The 19,474-nt window shown below is 34.4% G+C and overlaps 2 protein-coding genes across 3 annotated transcripts in view; one reads left to right on the top strand and one right to left on the bottom strand.

The window, feature by feature from the left end:
* LOC146992913 (general transcription factor II-I repeat domain-containing protein 2-like) overlaps positions 1–8,023 on the top strand; it is a 285,508-nt gene extending 277,485 nt beyond the window's left edge. Inside the window, exon 3 of the transcript XR_015039098.1 lies at positions 7,884–8,023. The gene's annotated coding sequence lies outside the window, so the exon portion shown is untranslated. The remainder of the gene's footprint in view (positions 1–7,883) is intronic.
* The window catches only part of LOC118198526 (zonadhesin-like), a 314,579-nt gene that overhangs the window by 258,017 nt on the left and 37,088 nt on the right, over positions 1–19,474 (bottom strand). For both annotated transcript variants that reach the window (XM_085809500.1, XM_085809501.1), the window contains exons 2-6: positions 16,621–16,739; positions 11,050–11,184; positions 7,923–8,190; positions 3,510–3,625; positions 1,981–2,189 (exon numbers count right to left, since the gene is read on the bottom strand). In XM_085809500.1, the coding sequence (XP_085665626.1) occupies positions 1,981–2,189; positions 3,510–3,625; positions 7,923–8,190; positions 11,050–11,184; positions 16,621–16,739 (847 nt within the window). The remainder of the gene's footprint in view (positions 1–1,980; positions 2,190–3,509; positions 3,626–7,922; positions 8,191–11,049; positions 11,185–16,620; positions 16,740–19,474) is intronic.

The following is a 19,474-nucleotide window of genomic DNA, read 5'->3' as shown; positions in this document are numbered from 1 at the left end:
CGATTTGGATGATGTCAAAAAGATGACCGCAGATAGTTACTGTTGAAGTTGTTAACGAAATTACTTTTCCTGTGCTTGACAAACGTATACATGGCTCGAAATTCTTCGACGATAACTCGAGTGTGAATTGTTTACTCTCGATCCAGGAAGCGAAGAATGTTGTGGTTTGATTCATCCTATATGAAACTTTGTGTTGACGCAAGATAGCGTCAACACAAAGATTTTACTCATCGGCCTTTTGGCGAGGATAGCTGTTGAAGCCGCGGGGTTTTTCAAATATCTGTGGGCTGCTGTTTATTAGAAGACGTGCCGATAAACAAGCAAAATTATCGTGCATCATATATTCTTGATTCAGTTTTCTTTGTAAAGCAGAAAGACACTTCAGTGTTCGGAAAGATTACCGTTATGAATATATTTTGTGATTGGCGTATGGAATGCCTCACATCACAACATGGTGAAGAAAAAGAGCCATTAATTTCTGTATTATGAGTGTATTGTGTAGATTCATCGTCATCTTTATTCTCGGCTCATTTTTCTTTATAAAGCAGACGCATTAGAATTCAGAAAGAGGTTACATTATGAATACACTTTATAGATATTCATTGCACAATATGATTTCCACCTTGAAAGACCTAGGATGTTTTTAGACTTTATACAAGATGGAGCAATGCCTCATACTAACAGGCATGAGAAGTAGCTGCTTATTTGTGCTATCTAACTTCGACTGGGATTGCGTCATACCACGAGAATGTTTCTTTGTTTTCTTATTTTCCGGTTTGGTGCCCGCGTTTTTCTGGCCGTTGGTTTGCTGAAAAGCGACGATGTTTATCAGGGATGGATCTATGCCTTATTTGAAGGCATATTGCTGATATTCCCTATCCTTTCTTAGTGACCATTAAATACGCCATTAAACTTCCGAATTTCAAATGGGGCTAGGTGAGTGCGATATTTAACACATGCAGCAACAACTGTAAAATAGTTTTCTCTTATACATTATTTTTTTTTCCTCTTAAAATACCATATCTTCGCTTCGTAGCAACACTTGAACAACATTTCTATCCAAGAGTCTATTCTCGATAGTCTTATAAAGCATTTTCTCCCTCCTTTCTGCATGCCTTCGTGATGTAACAATAGCACACTCGGCACGTATTCGAGAGGTCAAGGTTCGATTCCTGGCGAGGGTATTGCTCATTTTTGATGTCTCCTGCTTCAAAATAACCTAATAACTCTACAGTCTGTGTAGTATATTCTCTAAATTTTGGATGTAATAGGTTCCAGAAGGCTCTGAGTACGATCACTTTAATTATAAGCATTATCTATTTACTTCTAAAGATAATTTGTAACATTAAAACAAGCAATGGCTTTCTGAGTATAGAAGGATGTCCTCATGGAGGACCAATTAAGGGAAACTGCCCATATTTACATTATATAGGAAGAAAACCACTAAATCTCTGGCGCAGCAAGGTCATTCCGACGCCGAGGTACAGCTGCAAAGTAGGTTTATTCAATCGACCACTAATAAAGTGTCATTTTTACACCATCAAAACCGTAATTATATGAAAGCATCTTGAGTCCTTGAAGGAAGAAAAAAAAATTTTTCCCCGCGAGTAGGAAAAAATGTCTTGGAAAAGACAAGTTATAGCAGTGCTCTCATGTATTATCTGTTGGAAGAGTGCTTTAGTGGAAGAATTTTAGAGATAATTTGGCTCGTACCCATGTTATACAAAGAAAAATGTACGGAAATTCCATGCAGTCGCCTCGTTCAGTTGGCAGAACAGTACTAGAGAGAAACTACCAGTATTCAATGGTCTTACCTATTCTTCTACTGATGGGCATGTATGATATTAAAATGTAATTTATATATCATATTTATTAACAATTTGTTTCTTTTGATGCAAGAGTTAAAATCTGTAAAACTGAACGGACAACGACTTTAAGTTTAATTATCTTTTAAAATACAAATTAGAGCTTTCACCTTACCTGCACAAAAGGTTGTCATCAAGGCATTCACATGTGTCACATCCAAAGGAAAATGTAGAGCCTGGGCTATACAAAGACATACCACTGTGACAGAACTTCGAAGCAATGAAAGCACAGCCATTTTCAGGGCATTTTATACCCGGATAAAATCCCAAGACTTCAACATCGTCTACTTGGCATAACATTTGGCAATTTGTCATTGTTTCAGCCTGAAAGACGAAGCTATATTTAAATACATGTAAACATAAAATAAAGTCAAAGAATAATATATTTTGAGAGAATTTAAGAATAATGCAAGTATAAAAGTGAGTGAGAAAATTGAAAATTCTAGTATTTATTAGCTTGTTCCTTTAAACTAAAATTGATCAAATCATGCTTTCAAACACCTGACCGAGACTATATTTATATTTTACAACAAAGAAATTTTCCGGAAAAAAAAAAAAAAAAAAAAAAAAAAAAGCTTAACCGTCAAAGTAATTTTCCGGCAAAAAGAAAAACTGAATCATTTGTCGATTCATGCAGCATATCTTCCTTTAGTTTTCCAGATATCCAAATTATATTAGTTATCTGCAAAACGAAGTTAACCACTGAAGAATAATATTTTAGCACTTTCTGATAAAACCTAAATTATTATTAGCATAGTAATGTTCATAACATAATAAGCTCTTCATATGCCACGGGCTGAATTAAATTTTGCTTATACAAAACTGGAACATTGTACAATCCAAGAACGCAGTTATTTCATTCTTAATATTAAAAAAAATTACTAGCTTCTTGTGGCTATATTATTTTATTAATAATAAAATTAATTAATTAATTTTATTATTAATTTATTAATAGTTTTATTAATAATAAAATAATTCATAAAAGATGTTTATAAGTCGGCATCAGAAGTTTCCTTACTTAAAAAGAAATTCTGCTATTGAGGGACATAATGTAAATGAACTAATAACGGGGTTAAAACTTACCTACAGTTTTCAAAATAGAAAAGGTTTTGTAATAATCTTTAACCTATTCACTAATTTAACATAAATGGTGTTATTCATAAATCTTTTTACATAAACTATTAATAATCTTGGATAATTAATAAATTATTACTGTTGTGCAACTAATGATTGCTTATTGTTTTAGATGAATATATTGAAAATAACACTGAGGTTAATGAACAGGTCTTCCAGATGCAGATGAGATTGTGTATCATCTGACGTTTTTCACTACACTTACTTTAACCTTTATTCAGCATCCTGGACAGTGAGATTTATTTGCATACAACGCAAGTATGCTGGTTTCGGAAGCGCATGCATTAAATTTGGAACAGCTTTACAAAGCAATAATTTCAATATCATAAGTGGAATTTTGAATATTTTTACAATACCTTAGCACTAAAAATGTAAATGGAATTGCAAATACTTTTGCACTATTTCAAACTTTTAAATTTTATTCCGAATAATTTTCAGATTTCACACACCTCACACATAAAAAGTAAATAAAAGAAAAAGAAAGAGAAAGAAAAAAATCAGCTATATCACCTGACAAACCATATCGTGAATATCTCCTATTTTCATTCTATAACAACAAGTTCCTTGCATGCAGGATAAAGAGCATGATTCAAAGGATGAAAATGTCGTTCCCGGCAGAAAACACCCTGAAAGAGAAAAGTACTGAATTTTTTCTAAAGTTTGATCAGCCATATTATATGACTAACTGTAAATCAACACTATAAGGATTTAAAAAGAGTTACAGAGTACAAAAGAATTCAATGGAATTTACAAAGTTAATCATTAAACGTTATTTATTTTCAAAATAGGATGATAAACTTAATGTACATAACAGTAAATATAAGTGAATACTTTTACGGAAGTCAGTGTCTAAGATTTACAAAAAAAGGCCTCATTTCTTCACATTAAGATCTTGGAGATATCATTCATATTAATCTATTGTTGGTTTCTCTCAGTTACGCTTGCCACCATGAAATGAACAGCGTCTTGAGAATCTTTTCATGTATTTTATTTTAAAGACTGTTAAGGTACGGTAAGAGTGAAAAAAACTTGAGCTTTTAAATACTCTCACATAAAAGGGCTCCTCTAGTAAGCTGCAGGGAACTGAATGAGATTCATTGAACATAACCAAGTAAAGATAGCACCCGGCGAATAAAGCAGATTACTTTTGCTGTAACTATACACCCACTAACTCTGTAGCAACCATATTGTTCTTAATGACTTAAACTGTTAGAAGAAAAAAAGGTAAGCAAAAAAAAGGTAAGTAAGAGAAAAAAAGGTAAGCAAAATCGTGCAATTCGTAGTTTTGCAAGAAACTCCTTTGTTGGCTATCCTACGCTTATTAAGGGGCTCGTATCGGCTGCGGAAGAACACAAAGCCGAGATAATTTTTTAAGCTAGAGCTAGCAGAACTCTAAAAACGCTACGCGAGTGCCAAGTCTCTCTCTCAGATACTCTCTCTAATACACCTTAAATATACAACAAGCTAATTTGCAGTGTGGTGAATAATACGGATCAATATCAGTATCATAATAATCATCATATAATAATAATCACAAGATCAATATCATAATAACTGGTTAGTTTAACACAAAAAACCTTACAACTCACATAGTTCGTTAAACGGTCTCTAATTCTTTTATTTTTCTGTTATGAGTTAACAAAATGATAGTTCGCCCATGTTTCTTGAAACAATGCTAAGTATTAAATGTGTTAATTAATAGAAGATCGTCTGAAATACATAGCCAAAGAGCCAAAGAATCAGAATGCGAAATACCGGTTCCTTGTTTAAAGTGAAAAGTCATATCTAAAGAATGATATGAATATGAACTGTATTAATTAATCATAAAACCCTGATTTTAAAACTGAAAAGAAATAAATACAAGCTTATGAATAAAAGCATTTGAAATCATTCTTCCCATTTCGTTTTAGCCTTATAAAATACTTAATTTTTCAATTCTTCTATGGTTTCTTGCATTTCATCATATATAGAAAAGGTGAAGCAAGAAAACGAAAAAATGGTTAATAGGAAAACAAAATTATATATTCAAATTCATTGAAAATTTTGCAGATAGTAGGGTGTATAAAATAACAGTAGAATGGAAAAGTTCAAAGAAAACTTCTCACTAAATAATTAAATTATAGTGATAAACAAAAACATAGGATTTTGTTGGTAATAAAGTTCTTTGTTGGACGTCTGTCAGTATGGAATATGACAACCTCTGATGGAAACTTATGCCCCATAGACTCGATTCATACCGTATATAGCACCATCTACAGAGGTCTGGTTATCCGTGCTTGCTTAAGAAGCAGACACATTATCGGCTTGTAAGTATTCTGGGAGAGTTTGAATTAGATACTAATTATCTTCCAAGAATGCTCCATACAAGCTGGAAAGGATTCAATGTGGCGATTTTGATTGTCATTATATACGAAGCAGTGTTTCGGATTTCAAATACAGATAAAAACGCGAGTAAATGCGAATACCTTGAATTCGGGCCTTATCGTCCATCAAATTGCATCAATAGCGATTCTAAAAGAAGTGGAGGGAAATACTGTGCAGGGATACGATCTCTATGCTGCACTGTTATGGAATAGTACCCACTGCGTCAGTTGACCTTGAGACCATTTTAAGAGAATCTCTCTGTGCGAAAGTGTCAGTGACGCGCAAATCATTAGGCGTCTTTCGTACCGCTAAATTGTATGCAAACGTTTATAAGCAGTCTCTGTAGATATCCCTTTCCCCGCGAACGCCATAAGGTCAGAAACTAGTTGACGAGAAGTGACTTACCTTGGTGTCATGCTTGCAGACAAAGAAAGTAGAAAGTAGTCATCCTGAGCGGTTGTAAACTTTGGACGCTCACTTATTGGTCTTCATGACTCATTTGTTTTACTTCGATATTAGTCTAACAGGTGGCAAATGAGGAAATAATTAATATTAAGGGCTCAAACACTTCCTGCTGTCGCTGGCCTCTTTTGAGACACCCTGTTGCCTCCTACCACTATGCGCCAATCAGAAGATGTCATCCAGTTATTTTTCAAAATTTGATTACTCCTGTTTTGTTTCTGAATTCCATAATGTGGAAATACAGGTTTTGTACACCAGGCTCAGCATCACAGCCGGTGCAACCAGTGCGACCGCCCTGGGGGGTGGCAGGATTTAGGAGCTACGAAGTGTGCACCGGGAGACAAACGTTTCAGTGCCGACTCTGCTGCACACAATAGATCACTTTTATACCTAACACGCTTCCTTGTTAAAAACTGCTGGTACATAAAATGGATTCTGTAGGTTAGTTTCCGTGCGCGTACATCTATCTGTTAAGTACACAAATTTTGTGGCTACATGTTTCTTTTGGCGTTACTTGGGAGCTAATTTTCCCATTTACTGCTTAACATTTGGACACCATTATATTTCGCCTTTTTAAAACGGTTTCCATAAAAGTACAATTTTACTGCTTAACATTTGGACACCATAATATTTCGCCTTTTTAAAACGGTTTCCATAAAAGTACAATTTTTAAATATAAATAAATAAATTAGGATCAAACCTGTGGAGTAATAAATTATGTTTATGGCGTATGAATTGCAATTATTTGAGACTAAAATTGGAAGCTAGTTCAATTACTTCGATTTGCTGACAGGCACGTTTTAAGAGTTTATGATTGTGACATAATAACAATAATTTGTAACATCTTGAGAAGTAAAATATCTGTATTTGCAAACAATTGTTAAATTATGTAAGTGTCTGTTTGTAACTAATTTTGTACAGCTAGTACTTTTTTTAACCTCTGGAGCAGGATACATAAAAAATCAGCTGTGCTCTCTGTGAGATTCAAATTACCTACCAGTGATACCACGACAGCACACACAGAAAAAAGCAATAATTCCTTATATTCTATCCCAATTAAAAGGGCGAATGGGGTGCGAGACTCAGTCGACTGAATCCAGATGGAGACAAGTTATCCTCCATCACATTTTAGTCGGGATCACTGCAGAGCAGTTAGCTTTTCTTTACCAGGAAATAAGAAAAATAGCTAAATTGTCGGTGGGGTTCGAAGCACAAAACTTTCGACTGCAACACGGGTATGTTATTCCTTGCATCACAAGAGAACGCAAGAGGGAAGACGATATTTCCTTGTAATGTATTGTACAGAATTGTTCAAAGTAACTGAGTATGTCAAAAATGTTATGCTCATATCATATTAGCCTATAATCCTATATAATCTTAGAAATTTCATTTTTGATCCCGTGGAGACAGAACAACTCAACAGCAAATATTGTATGAATATTATTATCATCGTGACGTAGTTTATGTAGCTAAAAGAAATCAGACAGAATTTTTTATGTTGAACAATTTTCCTTGCTTATTATTTCCTTATCCCTTTAAAAGAAAATAATTTTCCGTTCGTTTCCTGTATCAATCATTTTCTATAACTCTGTACAATCATTATTATTTTAAACTACAAAGTTACAGATATGCTTATTAAAGGCACTGCTTATTAAAGGCACTGCTTATTAAAGGCACAAAAGTTAAATCGAATTTAGATAGCGAATTTAAGAAATGTTTTTTTACTTGCATCAGTTAATTAAACTTTAGTTCTAATTGTAAGATTATAAAAATAATGTTATATGTAATAAAGTGAACATGCTCAAAAACCAAATGTTAAAGCAAAAGAAATGGAAATTTTGCAGGCCTTATAGTTTCGAAAGTTGATTCAAGCCTTCTTTCTCAGCTGTTTCTTTCTTTTTTTCTCTTCCTGCAGATGTGGAAGAAGGTTCGATTTAAACTTCGGACAGTAGTTCAGCACTTTACTTTATTATGCCTATTTTTCTTGCTTTATTAATTGATTTAATATTATTTCTTAAAATTTCTACAGTTTCGAGATTTTACTAAATACTCCTCTAGATATTGCTTACTTGAAGACATCAAAGCAGTTAAGATTACCTGAGTTGGTTGACTTGCACTGATTGGAAAAAGAATCGAAGTACCATATAATTTGATGACCGACACAATTGCCCTCCATCTTGACAGCGGTACAACTTGATATGGACTGCTCGCACAAGGGACCTGAAAACCCATCTGGACAGATGCACTGCACTGAATGATTGGCTGATGCACGATGACATATTCCCCCGTTTAAGCATGTGTTTTCATTGCATTCCAGTAAACATTCTGCAGAGTGGTGAGATAGGTAGCAGTTTGTATTGCCATTCTAGGAGAAAAGGTACCCATTTAAAAGGTGTATAATAAATGACTTAGAAACTTATAAGATTCAAATTACTTCACATTCAAGAGGAATATTACTGAAAAATTGTAATAATGAACCGACCACTGCTTGCTCTAAAAATATCATTAAAAGCTCTTCCACTACATTTATACACGCACACATATGTATATATACTGATAAAAAAACGAATTTCCAGTGCCAAGAAGGAATCAATTTAAAGCAGGAGTTCTCAACCGGTGGTACGCAAGAGAAAAATAGGTGGTACGCAAAGAAACAAAGTATTTTTAACTATTAAATTCAAAAATCTTGTGAAGAAAAAGAATAATTGATAGAAATTTCCTGTGATAGAACTCTAACTGAAGAGTGTACAAATAATACACTTGTTAACTTTTGGATACCCCCCCCAAAAAAAATAAAGGCGTTTCAAATAAAGTTGTTAAATTTTTATTGTCTTTTTGCACAACCTATTTGTGTGAACAAGTATTTTCTTCAAGTTTTATTTGAAAAATAAATACAGAACAAAATTAAGATTGGATCTTAATTTACGGTTAAAGTTAAATAAACATACATAAAGAAATTGATCTCTCTTTAACAGGCGCAAATTTCACACTAAATTTTAGAATTAAATTATTATAATTTAAATTTTGATAATTAAAATGGTAACCAATTTTTAATCTAATATTTTTTATGTGTGAACATTTAATATAGCCGAAAAGTTGCGCAAATAGCAAAATATATTATTTTATATTTTTATTGACACATTGAAAAATAATCATTGTAAAATGTAGTAATGGTACTAAAGTTTCTTAGTTTTTGTTTAGATGGTACGTGTTAGTCAAAAAGTTGAGAATCGCTGGTTTAGAGGAATAAAATATAGGCAAAGCATTTGTCTAGGTAACATACTTATTTGATTAAGGTTTCAGGGTTACAAGTTAAAATATGTGTGAGAAGAGCCATCTGAAATGTGAAATGGTGGTGCATTAATAACCGTTGTAGATGCCATGATCTTGAGTGCAAGCATGCAAACTTTCATGCGTTGTGCCGTACATGTCCTGTATATGATTTTTGTCGGATGGAGTTCCATACCTGCTGCACTTAGTCAGTCAAATCAGAAACGGTCCGTGTTCCTGTGGAAGACGCTGGATTTGGCATCCAATTATGTCCCATATGTGCTTGAGGGTAAAAAAACGGTTATTTTTCCCAAGTTAATACGTCGACACTCTGTAGAACACTTATTGCGATAGCAGCGGTATGGAAATGAGCGTTATCCTGTTGGAAATGTTCCTTTGGAATATTACTCAACAATGGCAGTACAACCGGTGCAATCACCAGTCTGGCGTAAAAGCTTGCTGTCACAGTGTGTGGGATTACAACGAAAGTGCTCCTGCTATCATACGAAATTGCCCCCAAACCATAACTCATGGTGTAAGCTTGATTCCAAGAGCTCACCTGACCTCCTTCTAAGCAATATATGACCATCACTGGCAATAAGACAGAAACAGCTCTCACCTGAGAACACAGCAAATCTATAATCCGCACTACGATAAGTTCTGGATTGACACTGCCGAAGTCGCAGATGGCGATGGAGTTACTGGTATGGCCCCGCTACAGGGCGTCTGGGTAGAATCTCTTGCTCAAGTAATCGATTTGTTACAGTTGTGTCACTCTGCTGCCAACAAAACTCAAATATCTGCTTCAGGTGCAATGCGATGCATCACCAGATGTACGATAAATACGACGGTTTTCCCTTTGAGTGGTAGCACGTATACACCACTACTAAAACGCTCATGACGCCTAATCCGGAAGATATATGAAGCACACGAAGTTTACATCGCGTATTTAAAGCAAAAATTATTTGCATATTAACAGTGGTCGGACTAATACTATAATTATTCATCTAGCGCAAAATGTGAATAGATGTCATCCTTCAGATGTGCAAACACTCTTACAGAACTTCGTTTATCTAGCACAACTATTTCTTGATGTTGGGATTTCATTTTCCATCAACGTGTGCATTTGAGTTTGAAGCACTGATTAACTGAGAGCCCTAATTAAATCAAGGCGCTGTAATACATAGATTTAAAATTTCAGTGATGAATTTTTACCCTGGTATACCCGCACTTACGACATCCTGTCTGACTTGTTGTAATGGAGTAAACTTAGCTGTAATGATGTAGGAAATTTGAATGCCCAGATATTGAACATGTTGCTTACACAGAATGTTAATTTATAATCAGGAGCAACTTGGCAAACGAGATAGATTAAATATTCATCTTAACTTCCAAAACCATGTTGCGTAAACAAACAACATGGCTCTGTAATTCGTGACTATTTCAAAACATATATATTTTTATACTTTATGTTAAGAAGAAAGTAGCAAGCAGCAGTCCAGCAGGGTCAATGTACAGAAAGCAAGTGACTTGTGCTCAGGATGAAATCTTAATTCAGAATTTATATTTCCAGTTAACATATTTTTAATCTTTCTTCATCTATATGTCCCGTCAACTGATTATGCTGAATTAAATACTGCATATTCAAATAAAATTATATTTAAAAGTGTTCCGCAACAGATATTTAAGGAAACTTTATAATTTGTGGTTTTAAATACCTGAATCCCAATTCGGGAAGAACATAATGATAGTAAAATAGTATTCCGAACTTAATTTTTTCTAATAAAAACAGTTTTTCAGACTCCAATCTGTAATAAAAATAGTTATATGGATGGTGTTTCTCTGTCCTTGAATCACATTTGACACTTATAGGCAAAGAAACTACAGTTTATTCAAGCACATAGTCTATCCTCTTGAATTTCAAACATAGCATTAAAAATTATGATCACCTTACCTCGCATCTGCATGTTGTGCATGGATCTGGATACCAGACATGACCTGCAGGGTAATAAAGACTTTCGGATCTGCAACCGGAAGAAGTTCCACATTGGCCAGACAGAGAACTTAAGTGAGAATGCAATTCCTTGTTCTGAAAAGCAGAAATAACAAGAATTCAGTAAAACAAAAGCAAAAGAAAATATGAAAGCGATTTATTATCTTTTTGCCTTTCTTTCCATACAACTGCAGTTGTCGTTAAATGTGTTTCTTGAAATGCCAGTTCATCTGAACTGATTATCGATAATCAGTATCATCTTGCCGTGACATTGACAAGCAGGCTCATAATCTTCTGGAGGGAACTGAACTTTTCATGTTCAACTTTTCATGTTTTTGAGTGTTAACTGATGAGTTAACTCTTGAATCTAATGTTATGATTTAACACCCATGGTACGTGACCCATGGTAACCCATGTGTTAATTCTTGAAATAATTTTCTCCTCCAATACTCCAATACTAAAAATGATTCTGGATAAATCTAAAAATTTCAGCTGTCGCTCAATTATCTTTTGTCAAGTTTTTTTGTGAAAATGAACATCAAGATTCAATAGTTTTAATTGCACATTTTACATGTCAGATTTCATTTGCAGATGTTAATAAACATGGATGAATTTTAAAAACTTTTTTCTTAAATTCGTTTCTCATTAAGTGTAATGTTACCTTTAATATTAAGCAGTTTTTCTTTTCTCTTCTGTTTTTCTTGTTCTCATATGAAAGATTCAGGTTATTCAAGATTCAAAATATTCGAGAAATTTGAAGAACTCTTAGAATTCAGATTTCAGGAATTTTAAAATTCCTTCCATCTCTACTAATAACCAAAAACGTATTGTAAATAATAAATCATAGCAATGCTAACAAATCTTTTTCAGAAAGGCTGCAATAGTATTTGAGCATAGGAGGATGGATGAATGAAAGGATAGACAAAAGTTACTCACCAGGTGGCCCAGGCAATTTAATTTCTCGGTAGGGAATATTTTCACCAGAACCATATTAGGGATTTTGGAGGCCTTACGTACTTAAAATATTTTGGAGCCCCCACATAAATTTACGCCTGCTTTTCCCATTTCTGTCTCAGTTTTCACCCGCCTCGTATATTCCGTGGTAAAATCGGCAATGCGAATTTTTTGGAGTACTCCTCTTTCTGAAATTCTAAGGACATTATTGTGGTGCCCCTTTTCCTTGATGTCCTAAGCATGTGCTTATTTTGATTAATGATTAATCCGACTGTGGTGTTCACATAGAACTGTGATGCAGCAATACAAAAGCCGTGATTTATTAGGCCATGGGGCAGATTTTTCCATTTCTGCTTTACAGTGTGAATTAGACTCGGCTTGTTTTTCCAGTAAATTACTATAAGCTGCTCTTCATCTTACCCCATACGCGCTCAGTGGGGTTTAGTTCAAGAGAGTATATAAGCCAATCAATTTGATGAATAGTTACACTCTCCAGGCTAATTTAAAATGCTCTAATTCGATGAGGCGGGGCATTATACTTTATAAAAGTTTTTGCTAATGACACCAAACAATAAAAGACCCTGACACTCAGTAACCTATCTGGGATAGAAGTTGCCCTTCATGGTGCTATAGTCCATCAGCCATGATACCCTTTTTACATACGTTTATGTTTAACTCCTTTCGCGTCAAATGAACTATGTCTTAAAACATGATTGCAGATTGACGCCTTCTACGGTGCTGTCTGGATAGCGCTACGCAGAAGATCGTTTTTCGAGCATACATCCCATTAAGGTGAAAAAGCACTTTATTTGTACGTGTTGGATGTTAAGCAACTATAACTTGTCTTGCTTTAAGACCTTAAGACAGATGGGTTACAGCATGCATTTTGTATATTTCCTTGTAATAAACAACGGATTTTCATGCAAACAGCTTGGAACAGCTTGCATTCTATACAACATATTATGCATGGAAATTCGACTGAGATAATTTGCATTATTCTTTATAAAGATACATATCTGTAGTATTTGCATAATATACTAACCATTAAGTGTTTTTTAGGTGTTTAAATAAAAACATTTTCAAACACATTCTACTCCCCTACTTGCTCCTCAGAGGCCGGTTAATGCTTTTGGAACCAATAATCTCGATATCTCCTTGGCGCTCACTAGTGGGCGACATCGCACTTGTTAAAAAACTATAGTTTAGATTAAAATGGAGAATTGCACGAATAACATCTTAAATGCCTTTGAAAAGTTACTCAACAAAATAAAATGCATAATTGAAAAAGTACACAATTAACAGCTTCAAAAAGTAGTCTATTAAATTAATACTGATTCGTACTGCTGGTTAAACTAATACAGAACAGAAATGACTGTGCTTCTATGTAACTTCATATAGTTAATATACATATTAGTAAAAGTTCTGACCACATCAGGAACACATCATAAACGTTTACTTTATATAATGCGAAAAGTCGATTATTGAGAACAACGGAAACCGTATCCTTCGATGACCATTTGCTAAGCGTCAAACAAATTTCGAATTCCGTTTCTGCAGAAATATGCTTACTCAAAGGTCTGCCTCTTACTCTCTTAGTTTCGACACGGAAAACCTGTAGAGACATTAGGTTATTTCGAAGCAGACAGCATGAAAAATAAGCAATCCCCTCGTGAGAACTCGAACCACGGACCTCTCAAATACGCGTCGAGTGTGCAGACTACCACACCACAAAGGTAAGAAAGTGGGAGAAAAACCTTATATACTCCCCCTTTTAAAGGGCTACTAGGGATTAGGGGACCCAGTCGCCAAATCCTGGTGGTAGAGAATCATCATCCACCACCTTTTCGAGTTCGGGCGCTACTGTAGAGACATTACGTATTTTTTTAAAGCAGGAACAACAACAACAAACTCTTATAACCGCTCCTGCTACTGAAAGCAACTGCGGTGTTTTGTAACTATTCTAATTGTTACAAAACGATTGGTAAAGTGTAACGATTATTTTTGATTATTTAGGATTAATTTTAGGATTAAACGATTATTTAGGATTAATTTTTGTCGGTTGTTTTGGTTCAACCAAGTCCTTTAATTTTGCATTTTCCTTAATTGCATCCTCCAGAATTTTAAGTTCTTCCTCTCTATTGGTTTGAATTAGAATGCCTCCTTTGCGAATTTTCCTGACACTTTTAACTCCTATTTTGAGTTTTGCAGAACTTATATATTTTTCAACTTTTTCTTTTGTATTCTCTGATGTTGATCCATCCTCTTTTGGGTAAACCAGCAGGATATGTTCGCTCTGGCCTTTATGTCTAGATTTTGATCGACTTCTTTCGTGCACTGTCTTTGCAGCCTTCTCTGCATAAGTCTCTCGAGTAATTCCATTGCTTTTTACCTCCGCTAAGCCTTGCAAATAGTTTTCTATGTTTTGTGATTGTTCCAATTGTCCTTGGAGTTGCGCTATCAGTGCATTTTGTTTTGTTACAATTTTGAAAATATCCAAGAAATAAGATCTTGGTGTCTTAGAGAGTTTCTTTGAAATATTCTCTCGAGAAAGGATACCCTCTAAATTTTCTAAGCATTCAAATGCAGAATCAGTAAATTCGCTGGAACAAGAGTCTTTGGAAGTAAAATTAGCAGGATTACAATCTTGTCCATTTGAAACTTTAACGCTAACGTCCTTAGCAGTACTATCTGTTATAACTGGATCTAATACATCTCCATGTGTATTACTAAAATGTGATTTTGAATGTCCTGAAATAGATTTTTCTGCATGTGGAGTTAGAAATGAAGACCTACCGCTATCCACACCTGGTGGCTTATGGTGTTCTGTGTTTTCCTTAGCTGCCATAGTTAAATAATAACTCTTATTAATCCTACTTTAAACCATTACGAAATATATAGTCAAACTAATACTTAAAAAAGGATGAAATGATGATAAATGTTACCACTAAAGGTAATAACGATACTAGAAAAGAAGTTTTACAGGGAAATTGAAAGCTAGGTAAGTATAAACTATATGAATCTTAATCTTTAAAGCAGGAAGGATGAAAAATGAGCAATGCCCTCGCCGGGACTCGAATCACGGACTTCTAGAATACGCGTCGAGCGTATTCGAGAACCACGAAGGCATACTAAAAAGGCGGGGGAAATACCTTATAGACTAATCTTTGATAGTTACGATGAGGGACAATAAAATGTAGTATAATAGATATGATCTATATAACAACGGATAGGATATAACTTCTTCCCCCATCTCCAACAAAATCTAGAACGTCAACGCAGTTTGATTGCAGTTGCGAAGGAGTGATTCTAGTACACTTGATTATGCTCTTAAGATGCTGGTGGCTCATAGGAGTGTTTTTAAAGAATTAAAGCTTCGTAAATTCCATCAAGCAAATAACATCCCTTTACTCACGGGGGTATCATATTTTGACTCAGTTCTAAGCACTTCGTTCTACTTCATCCAAGCTAATGCTGCCTTTTCATAAAGACATTATTTTTCATCCTCTGTGATAATAAAATTCAGGCAAATAACAGTACGGTGTTAAATAATGAAGAAACAGATTTCTTCTCAGGCTACTGTCTGTAGAAATATTGTCTCATTGCTGAAATTCGTTCAAAAAGTCAGCTACGTGAAGGTATCAGCTACAATGAATGATACTGTGCATTCTTTGAATTTTCTGTCAGCTCGCGCATAGTTATTACAGAGTCTGCTACTCTCCACTGCCGTGTGCTCTCCGGAAATGTGTTTATATTGGAGGCCGAAAATGCTTGAATTACATTCTAATTGCACTCTTCTACACTCCCCCACCGAAGATACTGTTACCGCGACAAATTGAAAACATTCAGCCCGAATCTGAAAACGTAAAATAGAATATGAGCAAGTTTATTCGCAGTCGCAGAGCTCGTGCTTAAATGTTCTTTGTGTCACTTTCTACCTTATGCAGTATAAATTTTAAAAAGATAGCAGTGAACAGGTGTTTCGCGAAATTTGCCAAACCTCAAAATAGATAGAACTTTCCCAGCGATAAATGCATGTCTGAGTGCATTGTGATTTGTCCCCGATTTTCCTTAAGGCAATTCATATTATTTCTTTCAATATTTAGTTTAATATCTTTTATATGACAGTTGAATTGTTTGAAAATATAAATCCAGTTAACTGTGTAATGATATACCACTTCCTAGTTGTGAATTTTCTGCATATTTGTAGCTATAAAGCCCAATATGAGAACTAAGGGATGCATGGTCCAAATATAAAGCATAAGGACTATGTTTTTATTATTGAAAGTAGCCAACATTATTTCCTTTGGTTTTAAATTATACCTATGTTTATGCAATTTGTTATACATTTAGTTATGTTATGTAAATAACACTATAGAGCACGACTTTTGTCTTTCAGGTCAAAAATGAAGCAAGTTTAAATAAAATTTTTATATTCAATAGTTAATAGCTAAGGATGTCGATTTTGAACGTCTGCCCTGAATTCCTTTCTTTGTTTGAAGTGTTTTAGATTCGTATTGGGAAAATTATCCTTTAAAAACAATAATTGAATAGTTAGAGAGCACAATACCACGAATTTACCTCATATTTGTAAAAGTTCAATTCTTTCAGAAGCCTCTCATTTTCTCCAGCTAGTTGAGTAATTTGCATCTCACAAGTATCTGAATTTTGTGTCCAATAAAGGCCGTTCTGGTTAACACCTGAAATACAGATCAATGCTTAAATTTATAGTCTGCATAATAATATTGAAGAAACATCCAAAATACCTCATTTTAAGTATAATACGAAGAGATGATTCTTACAAGTCGACAGATTATATAGTATTCCTATTTTCTAGACCGGCGAATCATTTTTAATCTTGAGCTCAGGGTTATAAATTTTACTAGAAAATTTTATATAGTAATTTATCGTAATCATTAAAACCATTTCTTTTACATCATACGTACGTTTAGTATAGTTTTACATTAGAAAAAATTGCGAAGAATATGAGTTACATTATTTAATTAAAGCAAAGTATACGAAAGTTTTCACCTACAGTACCTTGGTGATGGAATCAAAAAGCACCTCTCTTTCCTCGCCCCCTAACTTCCGAGATATTAAAAAAAAATTTAACAACCACTTAACATTTCAAAACTCTTCCAAAAGACTAACTTAGCATCGTTTCAGTTGTAATAAATTAACTGCAAGGTCTGTGTTTTCAGGCCACAGAAGTTCATTCGGTATGATATGCAGAGAATCTCGTCTAGTTTTATAAAATGACTTTTATTTTCCCGCTTCATGTGAATCTCAGTACCTTCATTATTATCGATACAAATAGTGATCGCTTGTTCTTTTAAAATGAAATTAAGTGTCATTTCCATTAACAATTGATAATAACACTCTTTGGGGAAAAAAAGTGCAATTTGATCTTCTTATTCAGATTCCAGATTAACACTTCATGCAATTATAAACTAAACAGTTACAGAAACTAATTTAAGAACTTTATATTATGGAAACCAATTTATGTCACTTAACTCATTATCTTATTATTTTAGTTGTAGTGTCACTTTTAGTTTCACCAGCTTCCGTCAGCAAATTAGTTAATGAGTAAACAGGTATTAAGATCGAAGTTCTTGATTGGTTTGGTTTATTTATTTATAGCAAAGCACTCGAGGGCTATCTGCCTAAATCGAGGGATACCTTCGTGGAGGACTTTCTAATGGAAACTGGCTCATATACACGTTACATTTGGGAAAAACAACGAAAAATGCCCCTGCAACCAGTCCGTTGCTAGGATTAGAATCTCGGACCGAACTACCAGAGTTCAGCGATTTTACTACTCGGGCGCTGGTTAGGCACGAACTTCTTGAAGTCAGAGGTAGAACTTGGCAGCATCACTGGACTTGTGTGATATTTCCTCGCCTTGTGTGATTTCGTCCCGCTCATAGAATTACTTATCTCGACTTTTGCTAGTCATGTTCTTCAAGTAGTTAGTAAAGTCTGAGCCAAAGTTTGATAGAATTTTGTTTTGTTAATTTATCGCATAAAATATTTAAACCTTAGTTCCTTAGCTTGCAATTTATATTAGCTTAAATCCCGCAAGCATACGAAATTATTTGCAAGCACGAATTACGCCGTTGTAAAATTTAAGTTTAAACCACCTTCTGGACACAGTTGCTTTACTAAGACGAAGCGATATATCGCTTTTCAATCTCATAAGGAACGAAATTAAGTTGAATAAGTGGATGATTTCTCTATGTCATATCACCTAAAATTCAAGATACAGAAAATAAAATCATGCATTCAAAGCGAGGTGTTCAAATTAATATTACGAAAGAGCAGAAAAAAAGATTTGGTATTATTTCATGATAAACTAATCCCAAGAAAGACTTGTGCGCTTATACCTATAATAAGGAAAAGAATTAGTAACTGCGTACTTTTTTTACCAATTCGCTTGCGTACGAGGCGTGGAGCAAACATTTTCCACAGATGGAGGGATAAACTTAGTCGGATTCGCTTAGTGAAATTAATACAACAATTATTTAACACTTGACTGTTAAAAAATACATGTTGAGATTGATATTCGATCGGGATCAAATACTACACTCAAGTATTATTAAGAACGAGAAAGCAAATGATTAAATATTGAAAGATTAGTGTTTGAATATTTATCTACCGCAATTAATAGTAATCGCGTACCGAAAAGAGCATATCAAGATTAAAATTCGAATGCAAGGACAATTTTGACAGTGAATTAAAATCACGTGAAACTATATGATTTGTAAAGATGTCTTAATACTGCATTATGAAATACACGTGTAGGTGAGCAAGGCTGCGAAAAACAGAACAATACTGCTTGATCCCACTAAACTGAAAAGATTTATTCATCTATACAGGGTGATTCTACGGTCTTGGGACAAACTTGGAGGGATGGTTGAGCGTACTAAACCACGTACTTTTCGTATAGGAATGTACGGCCTAAAGTGACGTGTTGAGACACGAACGAAAAAAAAAAAAATGACATGGGAGGTAATATGTCTTTATTTACAAAATCAGCGTAAAGTGCTTCTTTGCAGTTATACAATATTCACAATAAATGTTCAAAATTGCGATCACCATCAGACTCTGCTTCAGACTGCGATTTTGCACTGTATGTGTTCATGAAGAAAGAAATTCATTTGAGTACCTCCTAAATCAAAAGAAGAGACTCCAATTAAAGTAGCCATTAGTGGCTTTAACAGGATTCTAATGCAGTCGGCATTAAAGATGAACTATGCAAAGCAGGATATTCTGTAATTAAGGTTACTCAATTCTCTAAATTCAAAACGAAACGAGCTGAAACTCCCAGTTTTCTTTGCTTCTTTGAATAGAGGTGATATTGGAAGAAATATTTACAAAAAAGAAACAATCCTTAATCTAAGGGTCTCAGGCAGGAAGTATCGAAGCAACCCAAATA

This window comes from Stegodyphus dumicola, chromosome X2, assembly GCF_044657685.1.
Source record: "Stegodyphus dumicola isolate Sdum_Otavi_A_Nest chromosome X2, ASM4465768v1".
Classification (NCBI taxonomy): Eukaryota; Metazoa; Arthropoda; class Arachnida; order Araneae; family Eresidae; genus Stegodyphus; species Stegodyphus dumicola.
This window is presented reverse-complemented; position numbering and strand designations above follow the sequence as displayed.